Genomic DNA, 20643 nt, shown 5'->3' on the forward strand with positions numbered 1-20643 from the left:
TTACTGTCATACTGCATTTTAAGACTTCTCCAGATGATAGGTAACCTTAGAAATATTTGGGGCAATAATGAGAGATTGTGGTAGCATTAAAATTATTCTAAAAATACGTCAGGAAACTGTAAAAAGCATGAATACTCCAAATGAATAGGAATGCACTACTAAGAAACAGAGGATGCTACTAGCACCACATACAAAATACCTTCAGGGAAGACGCTTTCTTACCAAACCACAAAAAGCATGTTTATGGAAACTACAGTAATCTGTCATGACACCAGGATTGTTCACAGAGTTAAAGGAGCTAGAACACTGTGTTCCTTATGCTGCTGTTATGAGAAAGTAAAGCATTTCCAGGCCTTCTTATTCAATCACAAGGTGCACAGCAGTTTTCAGAACTGCTGATCAGAGCAACTATGACTGTTGAGGTCGTAAGCAGGAAATGCAGGTTTCAAAAAATCAAGATTTCAAATTCAAGGTGTAAGTCTGACTAATTGCATAAGGTATGAACAGATCTCTAGGCTACATTCATTAAAAAAAACCTCTAAAGTGTTTTTTCGGTGTAATTACCCCATTGAATAACCATCTTCTAAATAGCAGTTTTAAAGGATTTTGTTACAGCAATACCATTCATGCTCCAATACTTGCTTTCATATCTGTATTTTGTTCTTCCAAATTCACATTTTTTATGGTTTATAAACATAAACATAGGGAAAATATCACATCAGCATACTAATATCTGCTGTTGTAATATTTGTTCCATATGTTTCTGGATCATCCTCAACTCATGTTACTAACTGTACATATTTGATCTCAGACTGGGGTTCAGCTTTTCTGTAGTTTGCAATGTCTTTTACAGATCATTTATCTTCAATAGTTCCAAATACAGAGCGGAATGCATATGGACTTTCTATTCTTGTTCTAGCTCTTGCACTTGTATTTCTTCTTGGAAACTGCGTCCTGAACTTGCTTTGTTAATCTAGATTTTGTTCTTTCACTACCATCTTTTTCTACTTACTTTATTTAGTTTGAATCTTTTCCTAGAGTTATGACTATTCTTTTAATATAATCAGGAAGCATGAGGCTGAAGTATGTCCACCATTGTATGGAATCATACAAGCTGCAATGAGGATATTTCTATTAAATATAAAACACTGACCATTAGAGTCTTAAATATTAATACACCATGTGTTTTAATTGAGATACATATATACACACACACGCAGTGTATATACATATATATGCATATTGTATGCACCCACATATATATAGTACATGTACATACACATTGTATATACATATACATTTTTAATATGTGTGTGTGTGTGTACATTTTTCTTTTATTTTACCTCCTCCACATACAGCATCACAGTCCTCCCAGCCAGAATGAGTCCACATGAAAAGAGGCTCTGGTACTTTAGAGCTCTGATTCTCAGGAAGAGGATCCAGTGGGATTGTGTACTCATAGTGTAGACCATAGCTCTGGTCATGGAAGAGCAGCACCTGCAAGACAGAGAGAAGGAAAACCTACCTATGTACACAGACACTGTGGAAGACAAACTCTGAACTGTGAGGAGATAATCTTAAAAAGCACGACAGAATGACTTAATGTCCTATAGCCTTTCAACCCTCCTGATGGATTTTGTAGAAGGAATTAATGACACTATCCAAATCAAGACAATTGGAAAAATTATTTTACTTAACAGAAAGGTCGAAGAAAAGCTCTCCGTGTGAAATAAGCAAACAGATTTCACCAGAAATCTGGAGGATGATTATGTCCTGTGATTTCAGTGCTCTTAAATAGAGGAGGTCTTTCCTAGATGCATCAGATTTAAAACTATTTCAGATATACCAGACAATTTCTTGCACTTGAAGGGTTTTGAATTGTGAAGTAATCCTTCTTCATCTTCCTCTTTCTTTCTGGTGGCTATCAACTTTTCCTCCCCTTCACTGAAATGCACCAAAACTGTACTTCATGGAGAACCTGGTGACTGCAATCCTCAAATGGCGATGCTGTGCTATAGTCAGCCAGGATAAAAACCATCTGATATTAATTTGAATCTCTCTCCTTAAGCAGCACATCAGCTTTTTATGACATTTGTAGGAATGCTGAGACCTTCCAGCTTGCCTCAACAATGTAAAGATTATTCTTGGATTTAAATACATTTTTTTAGAAGTCGGACGACAGATCTATATATATAATCAGGTGTGTGTGTGTATATATATATGTATCTATATATATAATCAGGTGTGTGTGTGTATATATATGTTTAAAAGCAGGTATATCTTACATAGATCTCATTATCTTCAGGAGCCTGGAAAAAAAAATATTAGTTACCATGCTATATGATAGGACTCAGGTAATAAAACCAAATCCATATTGTCATACCAGTAAATGTAAAGGTGATGTCGTGGGACCTTTGGCTGATATTTTCTCCCAGAGACCTCTCCGAACATAATGGACAGTTGTCCCGGCAATATTGAATGTTCCTGAATGCTCAATCTTCCAGTCACTATTGATTGACTGTTTTCCAGCATCTCGAAGAGCTGTAAAATACATGAAAAAATACTAACATAAACAGTATCTGTTCAGTAGTGATTTGGGCCTCCTTTAACTTCCTGTTTGGATAATTTAGTAAGTAGGTGAAATCACCTTACTCGGTTTGCACAGATATTTATGAATCCTACTATACATGAACTTAAATTGGAACATGCTTCAGAAACACTTTCTGAAAGGAATGCTTGGCAAAACCATGTGTGCTTAACATTACTTGAAGTTAACATCAGTGTTTTAATGCCTAAAGAGACTGACAGGCTCCAGCATAATTCATAATTCGATCACTGAATTAATTTAAGGCAAAGACAACCATTCTGTATTCCCAGGATGGCCATTTCCATAATCCATGAAGGCATGGGAAACAAAATTTTCACAAGATACTCTTCAAGATTTATGGAATTATGCTAAAGCTTCAAAAAAATTCTAGTTCATTATTCTTTTCCCTCTAATAACTAAATTTGCCTTTTTCTGCACCTTGGAATGTGACAATACTACTGTCATCCTACCTAAATACTTATTTTACACACTTTCAAAATGAACATTTGATGCTTCTAATAAATAGGAAAAGATTATTCTTTTTGGCTGAATCATTCCTCTTGTTGGCCTAATTTATATTCAAAAGCATCATCAAGTCAGTTCATACATTGAGAGCACAGGATTTTACATTAATTTTCTATAGCAAACTAAACAGGTTCTTCTGTGAAAGACTTGTAATTTTATTTTATTTTACTTTATTTTCTTTTGTCCAGATCAGGTCTGAAATAATCATGTGAAGTAGAATATACTTGAAGTCACCTTCAGAACAAGAAGTTTTACACATTCCTCTTCATTGAAATTGCACGTTTGGCATAAGACTGCTGGAAGAGTACCTCAAAAGTTTAAGCCTTGTCCAAGATTTCTTTTTTAAAGTCATAAGTTAATGTGAGTCACTCCTGTAATCATCTTCTCTCCTATTCATATTTATACTGTTATGTTTTGTTTCTATGGGAAACAATGGCAACAGGTCTATGGACTGGCAGAAATACAATTGCGTAAGACACCACTGATGTGTACCACTGCAGCACTTTGTAATAAATGTTAAGACTATAAAATCCATTAACACTGTAGAACAGCCCTGTACTAAAAATAACCAGTGATTTTTCAAGATTTAAAAACCGGTATTTTAGGTTTAAACATTTTATTATTAATGGTAATTAAGTTCTGCTTAGTGTTTAAACTGTAGGGGCCAATCCTCTTCCCAGTGGAGAAACAAAACAAATGTACTCGAAAGCGCTGAGGTCCAGTTGGGTCATGCTGCTCAGATGGAGCAGCATCGTCTCCCTGGAGAGCAGCAGACCTTGCATCATTTTGTCTTGTCTTTAAAATGAACATGTGTGCCACAGCATGCAGACATGTGCAGGGGACCGGAATCCTAGCCCCAGAATAGAGAAATCACAGAATCACAGAATGGTTAGAGTTGGAAGGGACCTTAAAGATCATCTAGTTCCAACGCCCCTGCCATGGGCAAGGACACCTCCCACTAGATCAGGCTGCTCAAAGCCCCATCCAGCCTGGCCTTGAACACTTCCAGGGATGGGGCAGCCACAACTTCCCTGGGCAACCTGTTCCAGTGCCTCACCACCCTCACAGTAAAGAATTTCTTCCTGATATCCAATCTAAATCTACCTTCTTTCAGTCTGAGGCAGTTGCCCCGTGTCCTATCATAACACTCCCTGATAAAGAGTCCCTCCCCATCCTTCAGTACCTTCAGGTACTGGAAGGCCACTATAAGGTCTCTTCAGGGCCTTCTCTTCTGCAGGCTGAACAACCCCAACTCTTTCAGCCTGTCCTCATAGCATAGACGCTTCAGCCCTCTGATCATCTTCGTGGCCCTCTGCTGGACCCGTTCCAACAGGTCCATGGCCTTCTTGTGCTGAGGACTCCAGAGCTGGATACAGTACTCCAGGTGGGGTCTCACCAGAACAGAGTAGAGGGGCAGAATCACCTCCCTCGACATGCTGGCCACGCTTCTTTTGATGCAGCCCAGGATGCGGTTGGCTTTCTGGGATGCAAGTGCGCATTGCCTGCTCATGTTGAGCTTCTCGTCTACCAGCACCCCCAAGTCCTTCTCCTCAGGGCTGCTGTCAAGCCATTCTCCGCCCAACTTGTATTTGTGCCTGGGATTGCCATGACCCAGGGGCAGGACCTTGCACTTGGCCTGGCTGAACTTCATGAGGTTTGCACAGGCCCACCTCTCAAGCCTGTCAAGGTCCCTCTGGATGGCATCCCTTCCCTCCAGTGTGTCAACTGTGCCACACAGCTTGGTGTCATCGGCAAACTTGCTGAGGGTGCACTCAATCCCACTGTCCATGTTACTGACAAAGATGTTAAACAGCACTGGTCCCTGTACTGACCCCCGTGAAACACCACTCGTCAATGGTTTCCATGTGGACATTGAGCCATAGACTGCAACCCTTTGAGTGTGGCCATCTAGCCAGCTCCTTACCACCAAGTGGTCCGTCCATCAAATCCATGCTTTTCCAATTTAGAGACCAGGATGTCGTGCAGGACAGTGTCAAACGCTTTGCATAAGTCCAGGTTGATGACGTCGGTTGCTCTCCCCTTATCTACCAATGCTGTGGCAACATCATAGAAGGCCACCAAGTTTCTCAGGCACTATTTGCCTTTGGTGAAGCTATGTTGCCTATCACCAATCACCTCATTATTTTCCATGTACCTTAGCAGAGTTTCCAGGAGGATCTGCTCCATGATCTTGCCAGGCACTGAGGTGAGACTGACTGGCCTGTAGTTCCCTGGGTCTTCCTTTTGTCCCTTTCTGAAAATGGGGGTTATGTTTCCCCTTCTCCAATCAGTGGGAACTTCAACAGACTGATATGACTTTTCAAATATAATAGGAAGCGGCTTGGCGACTTCATCTGCCAGCTCCCTCAGGACCCATGGATGGATTTCATCAGGTCCCATGGACTTACGCACCTTCAGGTTCCTCAGATGGTCCCGAACCTGATCTTCTCCTACAGTGGGCGGTTCTTCATTCTTATAGTCCCTGCCTTTGCATCCTGCCAGATCTTGTATTTTCTGCTTTCAGATTCCTCACTTGAGCCACCAGGGTTAGACAAAGTAAGAAAAGGTATCCTCGAGCCTAAAATTTAGGCTTGGATTCAGGCAGTCTAGCTTCTGTTCTTGACTTTGTCACACCCCATATTGTAAGCAAGCTCACTGAGTTTTATTCCACACCATACACATACTCCCACTCTGCTCAGCTTTCGATAAAGGAGGATTTCCTATAGAAAGTAATGCAACGCAGGAAGAAAATTCAGCACACAAGTGTATCCTCTCTCAGGCAATACAAATCAAGCAATACATCTACAACTAAAAAGACAAAAAAAAGCAAATTCAGACTGGGAAAACCTGCTGCAACTTTAATGAAGACCAAAATTTGTGCTAAAACAAGGGAGCTAATTACAACTGTATCTCTGTAAAGCATAAAATAGCTATCATCAGAATGACAATTAAGTAATGGTGATGAGTGCAATGTGCACCAGGCATATAAACTCTTCCAATCAGGTGCAAGAGGCTACACAGCCATAGAGATGCAACATTTCACAGTTCAGCTACTGCATCTCCCAGTGCTCAGTGGGGAGCAACAGTACCCTGGTCTTGGCGCTCCACTGGGTAAATCTGTGCCTACTATTCCTTTTATTGCTTTCTATGGAAAACTGTACAATACTACACCACTACATTAACTTTGAAATTTTTGCTTAAATGAAATTGCCATGCTTTATGGAGAGGTTAAGAAAAAAGGCATTTGTACCAAAATAAGAGGAAAGTCGACATCTTTGTGAATTGTGAATTTTGCCTTTTGTTCAGTGCAAAAGTTATTCGTACTCTCCAGAAAAGTACCAAAACAATATCATTTTGGCTAACCCTTATTTTTCTCAAGAAAATTGACAAATAAAAAAAAATTACTGAAATTCAATTCTAAATGAGAGTAACTTCACTGGTATCTTCCGTCAAAGAAGTTGTTGTTTCACTTCTATTCAGGTTATCCTGTGTTCCCTTCAAGCCATCTTAAGAACATTAAGACTTGAGATTTGAGTAACTTTGAAAACTTCAACTGAGGTAAGGCTGACTAGTCGGTAGTTCCCAGGATCCTCCTTATTACCTTTTTAAAAATGGTGCAATATTCCCTTTTCTCCAGTGACTGGGGACTCAACCCGACTGCCATAACTTTTCATATATGCTTGAGAGTGCCTTGGCAATTACATCAGCCATATCCCTCAGGACCCTGGCATGCATCCTGTTGGGCCCCATGGACTCTGGTATGTTCAGGTTGCTCAGGTGGTCTCAAACCTGATCTACAATGGGAAGGACTTCAGTCCACTTGACGTTTGGGGACTTGAGAGATGTGGGAAGAGTGATTACCATTGAAACTGAGGCAAAAAATTGTTCAGTACCTCAGCCTTCTCCATGCTCATTGTCATTAGTTCTCCTGTCTTATTTATCAGGGTATGTGTTTGTGTGTGTGTGTGTGTGTACATTTTCTTTAATCTTCCTTTTCTGACTAACATACCTGTAGAAGCCCTTATTATTATTTGCATTCCTTGCTAAAGTCAGCTCCAGCCATACCCTAGCTCTCCTGGTCCCATCCCTACACATATGGGCAGCATCCCTGTATTCTTCCCAGGATACCTGTCCCTGATTCCACTGTCTATGCATTTCCGTCTTACCTTCAGTTTGACCAGGAGGTCCTTACTCAGCCATGCTGGTCTCCTGCCTTCCTTGCCTGATTTCTTACATGTGAGAATTGAGAGCTCTTGCAATCTAGGAAAAAATGTGCTTAAAGAGCTGCCAGCTCTGTTCTGCTCCCTTATCCCTGATGGCAGCTTCCCAGGGGGTCTCATCCACTAATTCCTTAAAACAACCGAAAGTTTGCTCTCCAAACATTCAGAATCCTGGCGTTAGTCTTCACCTGGCCCACACCCCTCAAGATCATGAGTTCCACCAGGGTATGATCACTGCAGCCTGGGCTGCAATCATGCTTGACCTCACTAATTAGTTCATCCGTGTTGGTAAGCAACCAACAAGGTCCAGTAACGCTGTTTCTCTGGCTGGGCTGTCTAGCACCTGTATTAAGACATTATCCTTGATACACTCCAAGAGTCTCCTGGACAGTTTACAGCTTACTGTGCTGTTTTTCCAGCAGATGTCAGGTTATTGACACCCCCAGGCAGGGTAAGAGCCTGCAAGCGTAATGCTTCCTGTAGCTGAAATAAGAATGCTTTGTCAATGGGCTCCCCTTGGTTAGGCAGCCTGTAGTAAACACCAATCACGAAGCTTCCTTTGTTGGGTTGGCCCCTGATTTTTACCCATAAATTCTTAATCTGTTCACCGCTGCTTTTCAAAGGCAGCTCTGTGAGGTCAATCCATTTTGTCATACAGAGGGCATTTTTTTCATCTTGATGCAAAATGATTTCAAAAGGTGTTACTTATTAACCATCATCTATGGCCCTCTATATATGAAATAAAAACATACTTAGTGCCAGTGGACTCTGGACCAGCTCCTCAACTGGCTTCCCTTGAAATTAGAAATTACATAGTCTAAGGATTTGGTCCAAGGTGTTTTGAAACTACTAACATTGTCAGAAATGAGGGATTCAAACTTTTGTATTATTTGTCAGACCCCATCTGCTTTCCCACACCCTCCTCCTCCAAAATATGGGCCAACATTTTTTTTTTTTAACTTGAAAACATACTTCATAAAGGAAATCAGACAAGAATACAGCACACCTATGTACTTGATACCTGTAAGACAATCAGCAATTACAATGGCATGCAGTGTTAAACTGTGGGTCCAAAGGGTCTATATCCCTCAAGAAGCTTGCTCACATACATCAGAATAATGATACAGCTAATCTGCTTCTCTAGTTCAGTTGAAAATAAGTAATTTCTCTCATTTCCAATTAGCACAGAAAAATTTCAGGTTTTAGATTGTACATCATTTGTATAGTTATACACCATTAACTGATCTTATTAATTCATTATGGAGCCTGGACCTGTCATGCCGTTATACAAGTGTCGCGGGAATAAACTCTCTAATCTCAAAAGCCTAGTGTATCTCTTCCACAAAAATCCTGTAATCTTTCTTTTTGTATCCTACATTAAGAATTATTTTTGAAAAAGCTTTTAATACCTTCCAAATATAAATGAAAATTTAGCGACAGAAAAGGCGTTATCTTAGACCACAGAAATCTGGATAATTCTTGAAACAAGTTTTTTACAGCTGTTCTTACAATAGTTTTCATTAAAGTAACTGACAATGAACCAAGTCTCATGTCAACACAGTTAAAAGCAGAGAGGGTTATCACTGCAGGTTTATTCTTTAAAAATAAATCTCAAAATTCTTTCTTAAAATAATGAATTCCAATTCCAAAATTAGTAAGTATATGCTTTAGGAAATATTCTCAAATTAAATAAACACTCCCCCCCCCCCCCCCCCCGTCTATACTGCTACAAATAATTCCTATTCCTGAATACTCTGCTGATGAAAGAAGAATCACAATCTCTTATGCATTTTCTCATCTAACGTCAATAAGAAGGAATACTTAATGTTTGGCTATATCGGTGCTTCTACCTTCCCACAGGACAGACTTCGACAGACCGATCAATTCGGTAAACGCAGTTGAAAGTTACACCCTGTCTTTTCTCCTACGACACCAGAGCTCCTGTTACCATGGTGTATGTTGATATGCCTCAGATAAAGAGGACATCTGAGGTGTTCAGGAAGAACGCCTCTGAAGATTTGCTTCAACAGCACAATCACCCAATGATGCTACTGATGTGGGCTGTAGCTTTACTAATCACTTCAGCAACACCATGGCAGCTTCCAGATCATAGTGACTCTGCTTCCTGGCCAGTAAATCAATCCAGAGAAGGGCATTTCCCTTAGGCTCTCTCTGTATTTCACCTGTGCCGCACAACAGGGATCAAATCTTCCCTCGGTTTAAATTAGCTTCTGCTTTGTAAACCACAGCTCTTAGCGTACACTGGATTAAAGTGTGCTCACAGCTACATCTCTAATTACACAATTACTTAAAAAACTTAATCCTAAAATGTGTATATGGCAATTAGCAAAATAGAAATAGCATTGGCCTGTATTGACTCATTTCAAGAACATAAATGCATAGGGCAAAGTACTATGCAACATAAAATTAGCATACAGAACTGTAAAGATAGAAAACAAATCAGAAACATGAATCTGTGTTATATTTCACATTTTTCATCACAGTATTTTGAAGAACATTGTTTCTAAGATGAAATATATATGCCTTCCTCAAAAAACTTCCATTATGTTACTCCTGTTCAAAATGTTGTTCCTATTGAATTCAGATTTTTATGCTTTCAAATAAACCCCCTATAAGTGAAAAACATTTAAGTACCTGCCGCTAGTTAAAAAAGAAAAGGAGGTGCAACACGCAGGTTTTAATTCAAAATACTGTAGCAGACCTGTTCCTGCTTCCCCATAAAGGCTTAACAAAAAGAATTGCAGTGAAATACTGCCTAATCCTTATTTACACTGACATTAGTGAAATTAAGATAAGTAAAATTAAAATGACAAGCAATTAAGAGCTGATTATGCACCAATTAGCAACTTTCAAAAATAAGCAGCATGACTGACATTATTTCATGGGCATAAAAAGCATTACATTCTTTTTGTCTTTTGTAAGGTAAGAGATGAATCAGTTTGCTACTCGTGAAAAAGGAATTAATTTCCCCAAATCCAATTTCAACATTTATTTATTTTTGCATCATTTTAAAAATAAAAAATCATAGAATTTTTGTTGTCCGCATATGTTAACACAGCAGACACAGAGGGAAAACAAAAAAAACTTGGAAAATTCAGAAAATATGTCAATGACACTTCGGTTATTGATTTAACACTCTTACGTATCCATCTCTATGGGCCACGGGGGAGCAATGAAATAATCCAGACATTTAAATCTCCTTGACATGGCAGGTGCAGACCCCATGACAAACCAAGAGTATCCCATTGATAACTTAAGCTGTCGTAATTAAGATGCACCATTTTCAACTTTCTCTCAACTGAAGAACTGAGAACACTCAAGTAAAAAGTTTCTTTAAATGTAGATATTATTTATGAGCAGAACTAAGAACAGTGATTAAACCAGGGGATTTTTTATTTCATTGTCCTATTTCTCATACAAAGTCTCTCTCAATTTAAACTTAAGCAGTGCATGGAACAGCACTAATTATGATTTTTCCTATACAACAGCTTTAAAACTCATTAAAAGAAAAAATCTTTCTTATATGAAAGAAAGTTTCATTAAAATGGAAAAACTAAAAAAAATAAATAAATTCATTGCGATTAAATTTGTTCATTAAAACTTTCAGACAATTCAAAACGTGAAGGAATACTCTTCTGCTTTCTTAGTCTAATTTTAGAGCTTTGACTTTGCTGGTGATTAGATTTATGTTGGTCAATGTGGGCTTTTTGTTGTCTGAGCACAAATTATTCCATGTTTCAGTATAAACTCCTTTTCATTAGTTTTAATGTGAAGTAATTTCTTTAGCGCTTTCTGTATGAAAAATTGAAAATGTTGAAGATAAAGTACGCACCATTTTTCTTACATCATCTAAATTAATTCTTTGACACATTCTATAAACAAAATGAGATGAGACAGAAGTTCAAAATAAAACCTATATGAAGAATGGTGCTATCACCATTCTTTTATTTTATTGTTTCTACAAAATTTCTTTAGAAGCATTTTTCACAGATTTTTTTTTTCCACTTGGAGTTTTGATTAATCACAAAAGCATGTTTAGCTAGCATGCTGACCAAACTGACCATTGCTAAAACCTGACTAAACCAGGACATGAACGCTGAAACATGACATTTACCTAAGTAACTGTGAGCTGGTTTTTCTTCCACAACTTTGATTCTCCTCGCTCCTGCAGGTATCACTAAAGCTTCCACATAACCTAGACATGAGAATAGATGTCCCAAGTTAAATACAAAAGCGTAGAAAAGTACATCTTAGATGTTTTTTCATTTTGTCTCCCCTATTTCACTTTTTAAATGTAACAAGTTCTAATTCATATAGCAATGGTTTGAGGGTTCTTGCAAAATGTTGAAACAAGCTATGAAACTGTGCATTATGTACTATATATACCATGATATACAATTAAAAGAGTATAGCAAAGTGAAACATAACAAGACCTAGTCAGGCTGGGCAGGTTGGGGCTGGAGCAGATGGAGCTGTCTCTGGACAGGTAGTTCAGTGTCATCATCACTACCAGATGACTACAAAAGAATTCCAACTTCACTCAGCACGTATAGAGTCAAATGACAGGGCACTAAAGCCCAAACATCCTCCTACTATTTGGTTTTTGGTTTGGAGGGTTTTTTTAAAACATTTTTGGGCTCCATCTCTCTCTTCTAGCTTTAACACACCCAAAACATGTTATGAATGGCTTTAGTTTTGAAGTCTACTGATTAGTTATTTGCTTTACATTACAATTGCTTCCTTGGAGTGTGGGACCAAGATATGCTGTTGAGCAATTTGGTTTAAGTAAGAAGGGGTGACAAGGCAATGCAGGTGGAAAACACCAGGCAAGCAGGAATGTTATAAATAAACACATATTTTAGATTACCCATGTGAACTTCAAAAAGTGGACAATAATCCAATTTTTTATTCTTTGTAGCTATGTAATGTTCTATAACGAAATACTGAGCATTTACAAACCTTTTCAATAATCCTGAAACATGAAAATTAAATTGCTGCAAAGCAGCTTTATCTTTAATTTCCTTACGTGCTAATAACAATTTCTAAGTATTTCTGACAGTCCAGTTTCTTGAGAAGGAGAATAACTTCTACAGTTTAGAGGGCACTACCACAATATTGTGGACTGACACAGAATCATGAATAAACTTGAAGGCGCGTGGATATTCACATTAGCTATAAAAGAGAGCTGACACATTGTAATTTCTATTAGCAGCCACCTTCTTTGTAGTTTTTGATCTTGTAGTCCTTCAGACTCATTCGTGGTTTGGGATCCCTGCTCTGCATTACCTTCAGCTTAACAGAGGGCCAGACATAAACATTTGAAGACTATGCCTAATTTTTATTTTTTTTTAAATACTACACTTCAGCCTATAATGCACTGAAGTCCTTGATTTTTCAAAGATACACTGTCTGCTTCTAATTACAGTATTTTTTGATGTGATTTACTTACTGTCTTGAAATTCTGCACATTTTCTACTCAAGAAACTGAAAAGTGTAATGGCAAACAAATGGCCAAATGCTGTTTCAAAGAAAAGACTTTTCTTGGAGAGAAGGTATACATGGTGCATTGTGCACATTATTAGGATTTCAGTCCCCTACTCTGTCAACGCTATTGTACTAGAGCCAGTCAATCATTCTCATTCAAAGAACAGATCACAGCAGTGTTTGAAAATATCACATTCATTCTGCATGAGAACATCTATTTGCTTTTTATGATTTGTTACTATTAGTATAAATCAATGGATAATGAAAAGATATAAGGCTTCTTCACACATTTGGCTATATGGTCTCCCATTGCCTGGCTTGGTTTAATGACGTTACTTTAGGTAACAAATCATAATTTGGATATTTGTTTTGAAGAATGTTAGATGAATCTTAATATTATAAGAATTTACAGTTCATTTATTCACTAAAAATATAAATTTTATTTCACGGATTTTTTAAAAATGAGGCTCTTCTATGAAATAATGTATGTCATAATGGAAGATAAATTAGATAATTCCATAATTTTATAATTGAAACAATTTGCACTAATTTTGCAACAATTAAATTTAGAAATACTCATATGTTCTTATCTTAAATGTCTTATTATCTTAAAAAAAGAAGATCTGAACTTCCGGTGGTGAACTGAATAATTTTAACAAGTATAGCTTTTTAAAGTTCCCAGTGCTCAAAGTAATCAAACAGCTACTGGCTTCCTGAGTATTTGAAATAAACAGACTTACCTGCTCCTCTGGTATGGTTAAAATCACCTTTAATAACTTTGCATGACTTTCCATTACCATTGCATACACCGCAATGATCCTCACGAGCCAGAGATCCTAATATGCCATCACAGCCAAATTTCTGTGGGAGAGGAAAATAAAGCCATTGAGACACAGGCTGTTTTTCGTAAAGCTGCCTTTAGTAGTGGGCCTCTCGCCCTTTTGCAAGATGCCCAAACCAACATGATCTAGCCCTGCTCAGAATGACGGTCGCACTAGTTCATGTGCAGAGATCCCTCCCATACTAATTTTTTCCATGATTTTATGTAGATTGTTGCATTCCCTCTTCCTATAGGGTTGGCACACACCCACAATGGTAGTTCTGTCTAATGTCAACCTAATGTCTTATTCTGAATAGGATGTGAACACGTCTGGAATATGCAAATATAATATACGGTATGCAAATATAATATACTGTATACAAATATAATATACTGTATACAAATAATAAACTGTATGCAAATAATAAACTGTATGCTAAAACGCATACAGTTCAAAACAAATTCAGTTTACTCAAGCACCTCCACATTACTATGTTAGACACATTTCCATCAATAAATATAAGTGGTAGCTTGACAACAGGAATACAGTTAATAACATATGCTGGCCTGGTATGAAATAAAAGCCTTTTAAAGTCTAGGCAAGTCAACACAGGGTAATCTTGTGCACTGTACAAATGCATCTGATAAAACCAATTAAACTTCAAGACTGTTTGATAAATAATGAAGACAAAAGGAGGGTTAAAGAGAAAATTAAGGACTCCGTTAAGAACAGAAACCACGGTCTAACAAGGAGCCACTCATTTCCAAGCACGTTAAGATTGTTACTTCACTTTATGTACACAATTTTTATTAGAGTTCTTCTACCTAAAATAGCAATACAGATTTCAAAATGCTGATTACAGCATAAGCATCCAAAAAGCTGTGTATCCAAAACGGCACTTCTACAAGATATAAATACCTAACTCTACAGACGTAGTCCCCAAAGTTCTTCCTAGTACGCTGTCTAAGAAGACAGGGTAAAATGTGGAAGACCTTACAAATTAAGACTTTCAAATCTTGATTAGCACCTATCTCTCTGACCCTTGATATGCCAAGAAGCCAATTCAGTCTTAGTCAGGTGGGTTTGGCTTAAGGCTTTTTTTGGTCTTTATTAGTCAGTTGTGAAAAGTGAATGTTAATTTTTTGAAGTTATTACAGTATCTAGCAATGCTGTTTCTGCATTAAAGGTTGGGTTTTCTGTTGAATTCACAGTGTGCCACGAGAAGCGGACAAAGGAAAAAAACAGCCTTGTGGGATTTTTATATAGAAGACAAGGTACTATGAAAGTGACAAAAAAACTTCTATGAATCAAATGAATTCTGAGGATCATGAATAGCATAAGCACTCAGCTTTAATTATCTGTTATTCTGCTCCTTCGATCTTGGTTTATTTAGATGTAAACTTTTGTAACGTTGAAAAAGGCAGAATTAGATATACATAAATACACCCCACGGCAAAATTTCCCAACCTGTTGAGAGCTGAGGCTTCCTTTAGAAGATTAAATCAGTTATACTCATTTTCCACTCTGCAGCAGTTTATGATAAGCATCCTTATCATCACAGATACACACTCCCCAAGCTAACACTTCAGCTGCTTCACATACTGTGTTGCACTGAGTGAAATTCCTTTAAAATATTTTAATACAATACAAAAAAAGACATTCAGTCTTTGTATGCGTATTGCAACATGCTATCAGAGAAATAGCACATATGCGTTAACAAACGTATGCACTTGCATACGTGTGCCTGTGTATCCAGGTTAAACACGTAAATCATACCTGGCATCTACCATCTGCACAGACATCTAACCCATGCTGGCCACAAGAAGTCCCATCCATCACCTTTTCTGTTAGGAGAACGGGTTGATCCTTTCCAGCCGGTGAACAGAACAAGGCACACGGCCTTTCTGTAGTAGCAATTGATGGAAAACACCACCAAATTAGTAAAAGGTCACTTAAGAAACACAGAATTATTATCAACATAATTTTAAAAACTGCTATTTGCTTATCTGTGTGGCATGAGTTTATGTTAGCATAACAAGTTATCTTAGATACAGTGAAAAGAGAAAAAAAAGAAAGACTTTGATCCTTTTCTCATCTGTTTGAAAAACTAAAGTTTTTTTTACTTGCTAGAGCATACTGGTGCTATGAACTCGGACTACATAGTATTCATGTCGTGTTCATTGTTGCAATTAAGAATACGCACATTATAGCTGTTGGAATATTTTGGTTGTAATCTATACTTTCATTCTACTGTATTTTTGGCAGATCATAAATATTGGTTAAAAAAGAAACTTAACACTTTCCAGATTTTCTAACTACACAGGTCAAAGAGAAAAAAATTAAGTAACTGAAACACCCTGGGAAGAAAAATACATGGATTTACAAAGTCCACATTAAAAAAAAAAGGACAAAAAAAACCTGAACGCATTCTTCTAACATCTTTACCAAGGTCAGGCAAATTTCTGCTTTATTTCTAAAACATTCTGCAAATCATTTCTAATTTTGAAAGAGAATAAAAAAGTAATAATATCCTATGTATCCATGTATTCCTAATGGTCATCATTTATAAATAATGAAGTTTGCTTTACCACTGCCAAAGTAATACCAAATAAAATAAAATAAGTCTCCTCTCAGTGGTCAACTGCGTACAAAATTACATTATTTTTTCATATCTTTATTCACAAGTGTACTGACTCAGAACTTCTTCCTAAATCTGTTGCAGATTTTTGAAAGGATAAAGTCAATCCTGAACTTGAAACAGATTTTGCTTGGACACAATCTACACCACTCTGACTTCATACTGACTTCTAGATTCCTGGAGTGCATTTTTATTAGTAAATTAAACAGTTCCAGGAAACGTTCACAGGCACTGGAATATAAATCATGTGTTCGTTCCTGTGTTAAAATGAAATTTGGTAAAACAAACCCAAACTAGTTCACTAGATAAGCACCTATGAAATATCTGGAGAGAGTTCTCCTTCCTATGAAATAAGCTAACATACAAGCCTATTGAAAATAGTCTCACAAGTTTACACTTTGGCACCTTGAGAAAACGCTTACAAGAAAAAAAAAACCTTGTCTAGCTAGGAATATATTAAATTAAGTTCTTGATAATAAACTCACATTTTTCAGGATTCATCAAAATAGTTCCCTTAAAATCTATGTTTTCTAGCGTTTTCTGATAATTTGTTTCAAGAGTTAAATATAAATGGCAATAATGAACAACTTAATAGTTATTCCATGCTCTTTTTGTATCACCAGTTGCTATGATTTTGGTAATTTCTCAAATTAACTATTTTCATAACTTAAGTTTTTCTGCTGTTTTCTTGTTTTCTTTATTTTTAATTAAATAAATTACACCATAACAATTCAGGGACAGTTCAGTGGAATGGTAGTTGTTGTTCACGCTCCTAGCAAGAACTTGGGTAGAATGTTTTGGTTTTTAGTTGCTGATATTTTACACCAACATTATCTTTGCAGATACTGTAAGTTCAACATACTATGCTCCTGCTTGAGCACGCTCCTAATGGTACGGTGTCTAAGCATGTCTGTTACACTGAAGCATGCATGCAGCATGCCAGGACCTTGCCCGCAGTAGCTGTTAGGATTTACAGAAATCTTATCTAAGTTTGCAATATGCATTACACATGAATTTCTGCCAAAATCAAACACTGGTATGCAAAATACTCCAGTGTTAAGCTAAAAGTGCTCTCTCCTTCCTCAAAAACAGAAGCTCACAATATCGCATCGTCTTTTTGGCTTTGTAGGTAGAAGTATAACTGATGTACACTTGCTTAATGATGTAGCATTCCTCTAGAAAGCTGTACTTCTGAGTCACCTCGTATTACATTTCTCACTAAATAGGATGAAACTGATATTGAATTTCAGTTCTAATGTAGTCCTTGCATATCAAGAAGGCCTAATTCAAGAGGAATATAAAACAGAAGATTCCAGAGCGTATGAAAATACTACCAGATCTTGTCTATGAAATAAAAATGACTTACCAAAAATGTTGGGCTTGGGCTTTGTTTGTTTGCTTGCTTTAGATTTTACCATATCCTTCCTAATCAACAACAATACCAAGAAGCTATAAGCCACACGAGCAGAAGATGAGAATGTAGGAAATGGTTTACGCTTACCGTCATCTATGACAGCCTGCCACTGGTGCATGTGCTTTTGATATGAAGACCTGACACTGAAAGCCTGGCACTGCCAGTCCCTGAAGGCAGGCACCCCAGCAGGACAAGAAGGATTTTCACATACTCTGTACTGCATCACGGGACCGTGACACTCTCCTTCAAGGCCTGAACTAGAGAAGATGGCAAAAATGTCATGCTTTATTGTTGGTGATGTTTTGTCAAACTGACAGCACAGTTTATTTATGCTATACACAAATTCAACTTAAACAGCAGATTTTTTGTTGAGACATAACATTAAGAAAGCACCCACAAAAAATCAAAACAAGACAGAAAAACTAGTTTGCCTTCTGTTTGTACTGGTTACATTACATATAAAGAGTCATGGGTACTAAACCATAATTTACACTTGGCCTCAAAGAAGCCCTAAGACTAGTAGGAGCATTCAGCTAGGAGAACCTCAGCTGCAGTTTTGATACAGTTCACGTGATTTTTCTCTAGCTGGACTGAGCCAAAGGTGCCACTGAAAGGAAATAACACCTGCAGATTTGCTACCTCTCCTTTTTTACAAGTGTAGTGTTGTGAAGTTCGGACAATGTGCTTTGTTTCTTTCTGGTTGCTCCAGTTGTGCTTGCAGGTCCTAATGAACAAATGCAAAAGCAGAGTGAACTGCAGAAACTGGAGCTAATTATTTGGAACTTTGCCTGGAAAAATGAATGAATGAAAGCAAAATTAAGACTTCCCTAAATTCTAGAAATAGCTTTTAGGCATACAGCTGGAAGTGGCGTTTAGATGGCAGGAAACATGAAAGCATTCTGCATATCTAAGGCTTCTGTTAAACTACTATGCTTTTGTACAGCCATATCCAATTTTTCTCACATTTCTTTATGCAAGTGTCTCTTCTTTAATCCCTATGTTGTTCCTGTCATCATTTTTTGCCCCCAATCTGTTCTATTGTCTTTCATCTTTCTTCATTTCCCCGTTTTGTTCTATTATTTTCCTAAATCGTGTACTCTACTCTGCCCTGCCCTGCCCTGCCCTGCCCTACTCTGGTCTAGCCTAGTCTAGTTTACTCTAGCCTAGTTTAGCTTTCACTACACTTGTTTTCATTCCTCAGTTGTACTTTGTTCCCACTTCTCTGCCTATTTATTCTTTTTCTCTTGGTGTATAAATGACCCATGAAAGAGAGATATGGTACTGAGTAATTAAAAGGAATGCATCATTTAGCTGACCACCGAGATATGGTGAAAGAGACTCCATTCAAGTCAACAGTAAAACTCCTTCTATGGGAGTTTGGCACAAAGTTTTCATTTTCACAAGATACGGAATCTAATGTTGTTTCCAGATATTCTGTCTAAATGTCTGTGAAACTGGTAGAAAGATCTCTTTGTAAAAGTTGCAATTCTGTGGCTCCCCAAATGAGACAGAAGTCAATTTTCTCCAGCAAAAAACTAAAACACTAGTATTACACACTGACGCTCTGCAAGTCAAAAATTACAAATTTAATTTTCTGTTGCTTCTTCAGGTGAAGTTTAAAAAGAAGGTTGTATTCTACCATTAATATTATCTAAGCTTTTGACAGAAGCAGAAAAGAGAAACAGTAGTTTCTCTTTTTTGTACAAAAAACCCCCTAAAATACCTATTCTCCTAAGTGTTTCTCATTGTTCATAAAAAATGAATTGCTTATATTTAGGACAACTATATCTTAATGGGTTTCTGTACTGATAAGATTCAAATTCTGTTTGGAAATTCTGATGAACAGCAATGGAAACCTGAAACGCTACTTACCCAGGGCATCTGCGTTGTCGACTGCTGATTCCAGTGTTGCAAGTGCGGCTACAAGTGCTCCATGCGCTCCACTCCCCCTCCATATGCTCCGCAAAAGAGGTCCGATTGATACACTCTCCAGCCTTACACCACTAGGTGAAAATTCAGCTCTTAGGTAAATCAATCAAGCCATACGCAAAACAATTCACTGCTCCACAAGCACACACGAAGCACAATATAAACATTTTGTTCAATACATAGTTTTCATATGAGTCAGACACATTTTTTTCCTATTGTTCCCCATAGCTTTTTTTCCTGTCCTAGTAAATACAACAGCCAGAGACTTTTCTCTGGCTCAGTGGCCAAGGAGCAGGTGCAACTCTTGTTGACAAGGTTCACCACAAGTTCATTCCCAATAAAGGATGTCTCCTGGGACAGCCGGCAGGAGATGGTCCCCAGACCATGCTTTCCCCTGCATTTGAGCCTGGGCACTGCCTAGGACAGCCCTTTCGGGTCCAGCCCAAACCCACTGAAGGGATCATCCTCTAGCGGAACTGTATGGATGATCACAGCACATTGTTCAGGGCAGTTCTTGGGATTTGTCTGGTTCACTGCTACAGTTCCCACATAACTAGCAGGAACTGCACTGTCACTGATTATCCAGTGTCAATTTCAATGGAAGGATATATTACAAGTAATTGAGAAAATCAGGTTTTATTCAGAACTTGTATTCAAAGAGAGAACGGGAGCCTGAATAAACTACTGTTGAGAAATTCAAGAGAATTTCTGCCATTTGTTTAAATAATAATAATCACCTCAATAATCTTGTATGCATATATTGTTTCTCTGGACTACTGCAATTCCTCACTCAAAAACTGTCCAATCGCTATTGTTATGCTCTGTAACCTATGTCCATATCTGGTATAAATCATAACTCTGCAGTAACTAGTACTTTATCAACTTATACAGGCTGAATATCTGTCCCACGTACCATGGAATTTCAGCAACTGCAAAGCAGTAAGGCTACAAGTAGACAATGAACACTTAACAGAATCACAGAATCACAGAATGGCAGGGTTGGA

General features: G+C 37.7%; 1 protein-coding gene across 2 annotated transcripts in view; it reads right to left on the minus strand.

Annotated features, from left to right (window-relative positions):
* Positions 1–20643, minus strand: part of ADAMTS19 (ADAM metallopeptidase with thrombospondin type 1 motif 19) — a 147178-nt gene that overhangs the window by 28486 nt on the left and 98049 nt on the right. For both annotated transcript variants that reach the window (XM_054186933.1, XM_054186932.1), the window contains exons 12-18: positions 19583–19713; positions 17798–17967; positions 15435–15562; positions 13578–13698; positions 11468–11548; positions 2384–2541; positions 1344–1497 (exon numbers count right to left, since the gene is read on the minus strand). In XM_054186933.1, the coding sequence (XP_054042908.1) occupies positions 1344–1497; positions 2384–2541; positions 11468–11548; positions 13578–13698; positions 15435–15562; positions 17798–17967; positions 19583–19713 (943 nt within the window). The remainder of the gene's footprint in view (positions 1–1343; positions 1498–2383; positions 2542–11467; positions 11549–13577; positions 13699–15434; positions 15563–17797; positions 17968–19582; positions 19714–20643) is intronic.

This window comes from Rissa tridactyla, chromosome Z, assembly GCF_028500815.1.
Source record: "Rissa tridactyla isolate bRisTri1 chromosome Z, bRisTri1.patW.cur.20221130, whole genome shotgun sequence".
NCBI lineage: Eukaryota > Metazoa > Chordata > Aves > Charadriiformes > Laridae > Rissa > Rissa tridactyla.